Genomic DNA, 10,016 nt, shown 5'->3' with positions numbered 1-10,016 from the left:
TTACATCAGCCCATTTCACAGATGAGGAAACTGAGTCCAGAGAGAAAGAGATGACTGCGGAGGTAACAAGGTGAGTTACCAGCAGGGCTGCACCCAGGACTCATTTCGGTTCCAGGGTTCCAGTACTTCGCAGCCAGCAAACCCAAACAACATCCAACCGCTGCTCACACAGCCCGGCTCACAGGCCCTAACGGCGATCACAGAGGGGCTGGCTTTCCTCTCACAGGCGAGGGTGGACGGCCATGTTCCCACAGCCCCGACTCCGCCCTTGTCACCTTGGCTTTGAGTGAAAATCAGTCCCCCGGCCACACCCTCGACAGACACAATCCACGTGCTCAATACACGTGCATTCATTCATTGATCGGCTCACTCTTTCTGTAAATATTTATTGAACTCAAATTCTTGGGAAGAATTTATCAAAATTGCTCCTGCAGTTGGACCCCTGGCCCTGCTCCACCGTGGGTGGGGCCAGGGGTGACCCCAGCTGCGCGGAGCCCTGAGGCCGCAGTGCGGGACCCGCCGGGGCTCAGTCCGGGAGCTTGCCGCCATACACTTCGGCCCTGTCCAGCTGCAGTCCCCGGTTCACAGCGGCGTATGAAGGCTCCAAGGTGCCCAGGGACTTGGGGGCGGCCTCCTGTGTGATCTGGGAGTCGTGTGTGATTTCCCCGTCAGAACCGCCCATGTCCCTGACGGAGAGGATGGAGAGAGCCAGGGTTAGGGGTGCAGAGCAAGCCCGAACCCCGTGAGCTGCTCAGGGGCCTTCCTGCTGAGACATGGCTTTCACAGATGCCGTCTTACGTCTTACGCGTTCGTTCAGTCGACCAGTCTTTCCTGAGCACTCACTGTAGGCCACGTCCTGGGATAAGGAAAGGGTCACCCTTTTGGAACTAAGTGAACAATCTATAGGCTTTATCTTGAGCTGGACACTGGAGGCCATTGCCCCTGTCCCTAAAGAGCTAGGATTGTACAGGGAGACAGACCACAGCAATGACCACACAGAATGGACAACTCCGGGTGGGAGCCACAGGGGGGCTTCCTGGAGGAGGCGGCAGTTCACCTGGCCCTAAAGGAGAAGAATGAGGGTACAGGAAGGCATTTCGGGCAATGATAGGAATGGCTGGGGGTCTGGGGCAAAGGTGATAAGCTCTGTGCAGCTGGAGCCAGAGATGATAGCAGGGACAAAGGGAAGAATCAGGCTAAAGTCGTAACAGGGCCTTGGGGCCAGATTAGGGCGTCGCCCCAAGGGAGGGAGGGGCATCACCACTTCCTGACTGCTCCCAGGCTAATCTCATCTATTATTTGTGTTTTCATTAATTAATTTTTTAAAATATATTTTTATTGATTTTAGAAAGGGAGCGAGAGAAACATCAGCGATGAGAGAGAATCATTGGTCAGCTGCCTCCTGCACGCCCCTTACTGGGGATCAAGCCTGCAACCCTGACCGGGAATCAAACCCAGGACCCTTCAGTCCCCAGGCCGACGCTGAGCCAAACCGGCTAGGGCTGCATTTTTATTCATTTAAATGTCAGAAAGCAACTTGATTTTCAAGTTCACAGCCCCATCCCCACCCCGGACCCTCCCACATCTTTTCCTGCCTGGCTGATTCCCACCTGCCCACTATTTCAACCAATACAAGGAGCTGTCCCTCCTGCTGCCCACTCCCACTGGACAGGCACCCTCTGGACCTCCACAGCCCCGGGGCTCCCTCGCTCTGAGCGGCACGCTGCCTGTGACCTCCACCCACCCCTGTCCTGAGGAGAGAGGGCTCCTGCTGTTCCTCCCTCCAGGAGCCCCGCCTGGTGCGCCAGGTGTGCTGGGCAGCCAGACGGACGTGAGCAGAGCAAGGACGATGGTCACCAGGGTGGGAAGCCCCGGTGACAACTGTAAGGAGGGATGTCAGGTGGGACCTCACCCCCAGGGTGACTTTTTCTCCTGAATCATATCACGGGTCACGTGGTTTAGACCACCTGACCTTTCCTCCCTAGAGATAACGTCTGGGCCTCAGCTGCAAAAGCAGCAAAACCAGACAAGTGACACCCTGGCTGCCTCAGGACCAGCTGCACTGACTAATGACCCTGCCCTGGTGCCGGCCAGTCAATCAGTGGGGGCCTAGACCCCCGGTGGGATCGGGCCTAAATGGGCAGTGGGACATCCCTCTCACTATCCGGGACTGCTGGTTCCCAACCGCTTGCTTGCCTGCCTGGTTGCCCCCTAACCACTCCCCTCCCAGCCTGATTGATGCCTAACTGCTCCCCTGCCGGCCCAGTCGCCCCCAACTGCCCTCCCCTGCCAGCCATCTTGTGACCATATGGGGGTGGCCATCTTGTGTGAGGGTGTGACAGTCAGTTTGCATATTACCTCTTTATTACATAGGACTAGAGGCCCAGTGCACGAAATTTGTGCATGGGTAGGGTCCCTAGGGACTGCCGGCTGCTGGCTGCCAGCTGGGGCCTTTCACTGTTCCACGCTGCCCCCTGGTGGTCAGCACACATAGTAGCGAGCAAGTGAACTCCCTGTCTCCCGGTAGGTCGACCTCCCAAGGGGGCAGTTTGCATATTAGGCTTTTATATAGAGGGATGTTCTCCTACAGTTTGGGTCTTGGCTCTGAATTTGTTCCTAGCCAGAGCCCGAGTACAGAAGTTGCTGAACCCAGGACTGGTCTGACTCCATAGTCAGACACCAGGTGCCCTTCCTGCCTACAACACAGGCAGGATCTGCCCTGCCCGCCTCCGGTTCCCGCAGCACCTGGTCCTGCCCTGATTCACCCCCTGCTCAATCCTCCCAGGAACAGTGGGCTGTGCGCACACCTGTCTGCCACCAGGCAGCCCTGATGGCTGCTGCAGGTCCCCTGGAGACTGAGTCTGACCCAAACAGACACACCTCAGGGCTGGGAGTGAAGTCAGGAGACTGGGCTCTGGTCCCGCCAGTGTTGACTGTCTGTGGGACCTTGGGCCACCCTTCTCCCTCAGGCCTCAGTTTCCCCACCTGGACTGCAGTTGGATGAATTACAATGACAACAAAATGCACTACTTGTTCAGCTCCTGGGCGCTTCCTTGAAGACTAGGGATTATCTCACGTGACCTTCACAACCCCAGGGAGGGTAATATCTATTAGTATCTGCATTCTGCAGAAGGGGATCCTCAGGCACCGGAGATAGGATACGTGCCCAAGCTTGTGCATTTGTAGGTGTCAGACCTGGCATCTGCCCGCAAACCCCTCCCACCAGGCTAACCCTGACCTTGGGAGCCCCAGGACTCGGCCCCCCACTCCCAGGCCCCACCCCGCCCAGGGGGGAAGGCGGATCCCTTGCCTGCTGGGCTCCCCCCGCCTCAGAGGACACTCCCAGGGGAGCGTGTCCGCATGTCCCCAAGTCCTGCCTCCAGCTGTGGGTACTCACACGAGGCTCAGGACAATGGCGCCGGCAAAGCCCAGGAGCAGGAAGAAGGGCAGGGAGCCCAGGATGGACGTGATGACGATCATGCCGCCGCTCCGCCGGCCCGGCCACGTGTCGATCGCCAAGTACGGGGTTACTAGCAGGACACAGGCCCATGGCTCCCCAGACGCTGCACCCTCAGCCCACCCAGGATGCACAGCGTCTTCCCAGCCCTGGTGGCAGCAGGTCCCAGGGACGAGGGGGACCCAGTTCTGGGACTGTCTCTCCTGCCTTGAGGTGCTTGTCCCCACATCCCAATTCCCAACTTTCTCTTGAGTGTGTCTGGTCTCTTCCTCCTTTTTAAAAAATACATTTTTATTGACTTCAGAAAGGAAAAGAGAGGGAGAGATAGAAACATCAATGATGAGAGAGAATCATGGATCGGCTGCCTCCTGCACACCCCCTACTGGGGATGGAACCCACAACCTGGGCATGTGCCCTGACCAGGAATCGAACCATGACCTCCTGGTTCATAGGTTGATGTTCAACCGCTGAGCCACACTGGCCGGGCTCTCCCTCTTTTAACTGTCTTTGTGCATAACTTTTAGTTACACAGGCCTGCAGCCTACCGGTGAGGTGGGTGGGATGCAGATTACAAACTATTAAAGGCGAAGCAGAGGGCCCTGGGCGATGGAGCAGGTGCCCAGGGCTCCCCCTGCTCTGGCCAGTGCCAAACAGTGTCCCGGGGAAGGCTCAGTTGTTTTAAAATGCATTTTCCTCATCACCCAATGGCCTGCCTGTGTCTGGGAGCGTTTTCAGAGTGACAGCCCCAGTCTGCTTTCCCAGGTTCCCTTGAGGATCCCCCACACACCACCATCCACTCCCGTCCCCCCCCCCCCCCCCCCCGGCCCACTCCCACCACTCACTCCGGTTGGTTCGGATGGGGTCAGACCACAGGGTCTGGTCCTGCACCAAGCCCGAGGACATATTGACGAGGACGTACTTGAACCTGAAAGGAGACGGAGCTCGGATGACTTCCATCCATCCTGTGAGCCCGGCCACCTGGAGGTGGGAGGGATTAGGGTGGCTGGAGTGGGGGACAGAGCGGGGACTTCTAGATGGCAATCCAGGCGGCCACGGGTGGGCTCTGGGCACAGGGCGGTGCTGGGCTTTGCATCAGCACCTTTGCTGCATATCACTGCCGTGACCCTTCCTGAGCTCAGGTGTCACCTCCTCCAGGCAGCCCTCAGCACCGGGGCCCCCTCTAGACTCTCCCTCCGGAGCCCCTCTGCTTCTCTATGGCGTACATGACGCGTGTAGTGTATCTGATGAGTGTTGACCCTTCGTCCTCCTTGCACTTTTGCATTCCACTGCTCCCAGCCTGGCCGTTGGTCCCACAAACGGGGCTTGAATAATAATATCCATTCCCACGCCCACGGCTCTGGGATAAGGCCTACATTTTACATGAAGAAAGCCCCACCCAGCATTAGAACCCTAAAGGAAGATCCGGAGCTACAGTACAAAATGCCCATAGCCGACTGAAGGTCAGTTTAAAATGATGGATGTCCTGAGAACTAAGAAATGGACAGCCTCTAGCTTAGGGGTCCTCAAACTACAGCCCGCGGGCCACATGCAAATACAAATATTGTATTTGTTCCCGTTTTGGTTTTTTACTTCAAAATAAGATATGTGCAGTGTGCATAGGAATTTGTTCATAGTTTTTTTTTAAACTATAGTCCGGCCCTCCAATGGTCTGAGGGACAGTGAACTGGCCCCCTGTTTAAAAAGTTTGAGGACCCCTGCTCTAGCTTAACATGTAAAGAAGCAAAAATAAGACTCTTAAAATCTCTAATCCCCACTTCTCCAGGGTTGGGAGAGGCTGGGACACAAATGTGTGCCCAGGTGGTGAGCTCTGTGATCCAGGAGGAGGGAGAGGTCCAGGTCAGCAGGGAGGGAGGGCTGAGGGGGGCAGAGGAGACAGGGCTCCTGTCCTGCCTGGTGACTGGGGCCAAAGGAAGGGAGGGGAGAGGATGGCAGGTGAGTGATGGCCTGGCCCCCAAGTGCAGCCTGGGAGGTACGGAGACCCCAGCCTAGGCATCTCCATGGTAACGAGAGAGGCTTTGGCACCAGGTAAGCCCCCTGGCCATGGGTCGGGGCTGAGCCCCCATCTGTGGGCATGGCCGAGGGACCCACTGTGGTGGGGTGGCCACACCCAGGTGCGCAGGAGGGAGGCAGGAAAAGCAGAGCGTGGGCTGGGAGCTGGCGAAGCCTCAGCCAGGCCTCCAGGTCATGCTGGGCCCCAGCTTTCCACCAGGTGGCTCCCTCCCGCTCTAGACCACAATGTCCTTCCCTGTCAAGTGCAGGGGGTTGCGCGGGTGACTGCCACCTGGGTGATGGGCCGGGACCGGGTGCATAAGTCAGGACCCTTGTTACAAAATGAAGAATTTCAAGCCAAGTGGGGGCCCTTCTGAGCACGGGGCCCTGTGCACAGCCGCACACCCCGGAAGCCCTTTATGGGACACGAGACGGTCTTGGCACATAGTAGGCTCTTCAGACATGTGGCCTCTCACACACGGGGTCTTCCCGAGTCAGGCGGGGCTGGGGCACAACTGCTGGCTCGCGCAGGTGCCCACACCCACCTGTATTCCGTGGCCGCCGACAGGGGCGGGTTGCAGAGGCCCTGGAAGTTAGGGTCGGACAGGCAGGTAGCATTGTCGCCCACCCTGATCAGGTATGCATTCAGGATCTCCGAGGCCCGGGCCACATCCCCCACGGCATCCAAGCTGGGCAGGTCGCTGCAGGGGGTCAGCTCAAAGACCGTGGCCTTGTAGGGGCCCGTCCTCCCTCCTGCCGTCTGCTGGAACGTGGAGCTGAGCGGGGTGTTGGTGCCGTCCTGCACGGAGGCGTTCCTGGAGCTGGCTGTGGGGGTGGTGCCCGGAGTGAGGTCCCGGCCACCCCAGCTCAGTCACTCACTCAGTCATTCATCAAACGCCCCCCGAGCACCCTCTGAGCCAGCGCTGTGCTGTGCCCTGGGTCGCAGGCACGCACAGGTTCAGTCCCCACCCTCAGGGCTCCCTGTGCAATGGAGGTGCCGGCCCTGTGTGCAGCTCTCACGCACCCCCTCCTGGCACAGGCCTGGAAGCCTCCCACCCGGACAGACATTGTCGCTTCCTTGCCGAGAGCCCTGGATTCTGCCTTGTGTGAAAGGGAAAAGGAGGGTCACAGGTTCAGGGGGAGCAGCCAGACCTGACCGGCCCTCGGGCTCCTCCTGACCAGCTGGTGATGAGGCCCGGGAACTGGGAGAGAAATGCCCGCCAGCCCACAGCTCGGGCCCAGGCAGGCGGCCAATCAGTGTTCGCAGGAAAAGTGAGGTCGATGACCTGATGAGGTGCTGTAAGTGGCTGGTTGCTAGAAATGTAAGAGGTGGTCACTGGGTTCCTTTGTGACCGGGGAAGGCTGGACCAGAGCCAGCAGGCTCCCTGGGAAACACCGATCTGGAGCCGCCTCGGGGAGAGCGGGGCCTGAGGACCAGAGCCTGGGTTCGCCATCCGCTCCGGCGGCCCCGGTGAGTCCCTCGGCCCCTCGGAGCCTTCATTCTTTGCTCTGTGATGGGCAACCTAATACATGTGACCCCTGAACGATGTGGGGGGTGAGGGCACAAGGGGAATCTGCATATCACTTTCGACTCCCGAAACTTAACCAATAGCCTTCTGTGGAGGGAGGCCTAATCAATAAGATCAACAGTCAGTTAACACTTCTTGTGTATGTATATGGGTTCTAGATTGTATTCTTATAATACAGTAAGAGAAAGGACCTGTCGTAAGAAAAAACGCAGTTACAGTATTTATTGAAAAAATCTGCATCTAAGTGGACCCGTGCAGCTCAAACCCTGCTGCTCAAGGGAGGCCGTAAATATCAGCTCTCCGGGGCCCCAGGCACCTGCATGAGGCGGTGGGTGCTCGGCGGCCGGTGCTGTCATAACTCCCCCCACACAGGGTGTCCCTCAGGGCCCAGCCCCGCGCTGGCTCAGGCAGACACAGTGCAGGCTGGTGAGGTGCGGGGGTGGTTTCCTCACAGGGAGGGAGCACCCCTCCACCTGCCCCTCCCTCCCCGTGGACAGGTCAGACCCGTTCAGCGTGGCTGTGGCTGTGGCCGTGGCCGGAGGGGAGCAGGGCCCTCACCCGAGTCGAGCAGGATGTAGAGGTAGATTTCATAGGTGCCGTTGAGGGCCTCTGTGCTGTCAAACATGCAGAGCGGTTTCTCCAGGGCCACAGTGCTCAGGGTGGGGTTGTTGGTGGCAAAGGTGACACTGGCCAGCTGGGGCTGGAGGGTCACACCTGGGGGAAGCAGTGCGGACAGGACCTGACCCCCGCAGAACTGTCCACACCGCGGGCACCCTCTGCATCCTCCTAACACACACACACACACCCCCACCCATACACCTGGCCAGGCACCGGCAGGCCAGCTGAACCACTGCCCCCTCTCTCCCTCCGCAGCCCTGCAGTCGCCAAGAACCCCACTGCCCCCCTAAGCACGCCTCCCCGGCATCCCAGTCGTGGAGCCCCCCTCTTCACCTGAGTCCTGGTAATAAGCCCTCCCCATCCCCTGCCCCCTGGTGTGCCCATCTGACCCTGTCCTCTGAGGCCAGGCCCTGCTCTGGCCCCGCTGCCCTCCAGTGCAGTCCCGCCTCTGGAGGGGCAGTGAGGTCCGGACGATCTGGCCTTGCTTCACGGGGTCTCCAGCCTCACCTCTAGGCACACCCTTCACCCCGAGCTCCAGCCCCTTGGGTGGACAATGGAGAGGTTCCCAGGATGTCCATGCCACCTCCCTCCTCCTGAGCTGCGCCTTCATCGAGAGCATCCCTCCATCCCCCATCCAGGCAGCCCCCCCCCCCTCCCCAGTCTAGTCCAGTGCCTTCTCTGCTCCCCACAGCCCCTCTCCCTGTCTGTCTTCCGCGGCACCCACCACAGGGCTCCCCCCACGCCTGGGCCCTGGGAGCCCCAGCAGAGGAAGCTCGTAAATCAGTGTTGACTATGGTTAATCCCGGGCCCGCTGTTCCCGGTGAATAAATGCAGTTCCCTCCTCACCGCCTGGTCCATCCTGGCCCCTCTCCCCACTCCTCGGGAAGGTCCCGGCGCAGGACACGCCCCAGGGCGCAGCTGCCCGCCCTCCCGGGGCTCGGCCCCCTCCTCTCATCACCGCTTACCCAGGCACAAGCGCAGGCAGCCGAGGGCCAGCCAGGCCCCGAGCGAAGGCATCGCCCGGGACGAGCCACGAAGGAGCGGGGCGGCCGGTCCAGCGGACGAACTCCGCGCCTCTTCCCCGCGGCACACCTGCCAGCCCTGAGCTCTCGGCGCCCCGCCCCGCCCCGCCCCCGCCTGCTCCGGCCAATCCGCGGCCTCCCGGCGGGCTATTTACATACGCCCCGCCCCCGCCTGCTCCGGCCAATCCGCGGCCTCCTGGCGGGCTATTTACATACGCCCCGCCCCGCCCCGCCCCGGACTCCCGGCCCGCAAGGTGCCCAGCGGAAGGCATGAGGCCTCAGTCTGTGCGGGAGCTGTTACCAAAGTGCCTACTGAGTGCAGAGGCCTGGGCCTGCTTTCACCGTGTCTCTCGCCTAATGATACCTGAGGAGCGGGGGAGGCAAGCCACCCCTCTCTGAGCCTCAGTTTCCATCCTGTAAAATGGGGACGCTAATTCCTCCAACTGTTGATAGAGACCCTACTAAGTGTCAGACCCTCACTGGCTCTTGTGAAGAGGAACCAGGTTAACCAGGGGAAGCGCTGCCATGGGCCCTGGTCGGGCACTCAGTGGTTAGAGCATCATCCCCATCCCCATCCCCGTAGGCCAAGGCTGCAGGTTCGATCCCTAATCAGGGCACATAAAAGACTCAACCAGTGAATGCATAAATAAGTGGGACAACAAATCGATGTTTCTCTCTCTCTCTCTCTCTCTCTCTCTCAAAACTTTTATTTTTAAGTGCTATCATGGAAGCCTAAGCCTTGAAGTCCTGGGTCTGTGCGGGTCTGGAGGTCTGTGGCGTGACCCTTTCAGCTCCCCACAAGGCCAAGGCTGCACGCGGACGCCCTGGAAAGGCCCAGCTGGTGGAACGCAGGGGTCCTGCTGTCCAGACCGGGCGCTTCAGAAGGGATGGAACAGGATGAGGCCCGCTCAGGGGGAGCACCGGAAAATAGTGTCGCAGCTCCGCCTGGACTAGCGGCTCCTTCCAGCACCAGGACCCGTGCCCCTCTCCGAGCGCACCTTGAAGATGACATTTTACATCTAAGCACTAAAAGTAGATCCTCAGGGATGGGGAGAATTAGCACTGGAACTGCAAACAGTAATACAAGCGAGCCCCTTGCCAACGGAGCCAGCGCCCCATCCCAGAGGAGCGGCCCACGCATCAGACCTCACACCCTGGAGTGTGGGAACAGGGCAAAGTAACCTTCAGACGGGGTTCACGCAACCTTGCTTCCCGAAGAATCTGCAAAGTCATAATGTGGCGGCCGTTACGACTAAGGACCAGGCCGGTGGCGCCCGACCGGAAATGAAACAGTGGTTAGAACTCGAGGCGCTGAGCTATGTCGTCTGCACAGCAGAAGCGCCTCCCCCTGTGGCTGCCACGGCTCCCCTTCCCTGTCAC

General features: G+C 59.6%; 1 protein-coding gene across 2 annotated transcripts; it reads right to left on the bottom strand.

The window, feature by feature from the left end:
- Nucleotides 1-372: 372 nt before the first annotated feature.
- On the bottom strand, nt 373-8,693 carry UPK3A (uroplakin 3A). 2 transcript variants are annotated; one of them, XM_070408026.1, is made up of 6 exons: nt 8,580-8,693; nt 7,555-7,710; nt 6,013-6,292; nt 4,300-4,382; nt 3,398-3,530; nt 373-686 (listed from the first exon to the last, which is right to left on the bottom strand). In XM_070408026.1, the coding sequence occupies exons 1-6, from the start codon at nt 8,629-8,631 to the stop codon at nt 527-529; spliced, it is 864 nt and encodes a 287-aa protein (XP_070264127.1). In that variant the 5' UTR covers nt 8,632-8,693; the 3' UTR covers nt 373-526. The 2 variants fall into 2 exon arrangements, with proteins under 2 accessions (XP_070264127.1, XP_070264128.1); XM_070408027.1 differs by lacking the exons at nt 373-686; nt 3,398-3,530 and adding an exon at nt 3,551-3,729.
- Nucleotides 8,694-10,016: the final 1,323 nt, after the last annotated feature.

The sequence above is a fragment of the Myotis yumanensis genome, unplaced genomic scaffold (genome assembly GCF_028538775.1).
Source record: "Myotis yumanensis isolate MYYU_CA2020_CCGP unplaced genomic scaffold, mMyoYum1.0.hap1 SCAF_3, whole genome shotgun sequence".
Classification (NCBI taxonomy): Eukaryota; Metazoa; Chordata; class Mammalia; order Chiroptera; family Vespertilionidae; genus Myotis; species Myotis yumanensis.
Note: the sequence above shows the minus strand (reverse complement) of the source record. Positions and strands in the feature narration are given on the sequence as shown.

What these genes read in the sequence shown, in the direction of transcription:
- UPK3A (XM_070408026.1), bottom strand. Translation starts at nt 8,631, where the DNA reads ATGCCTTCGCTCGGGGCCTGGCTGGCCCTCGGCTGCCTGCGCTTGTGC. An exon ending in TCGGCGGCCACGGAATACAG is followed by an intron (nt 4,383 to 6,012) that starts GTGGGTGTGGGC and finishes GTCTCCTTTCAG; the next exon opens with GTTCAAGTACGTCCTCGTCA. An exon ending in GCCATTGTCCTGAGCCTCGT is followed by an intron (nt 687 to 3,397) that starts GTGAGTACCCAC and finishes CCTCTCCGTCAG; the next exon opens with GGACATGGGCGGTTCTGACG.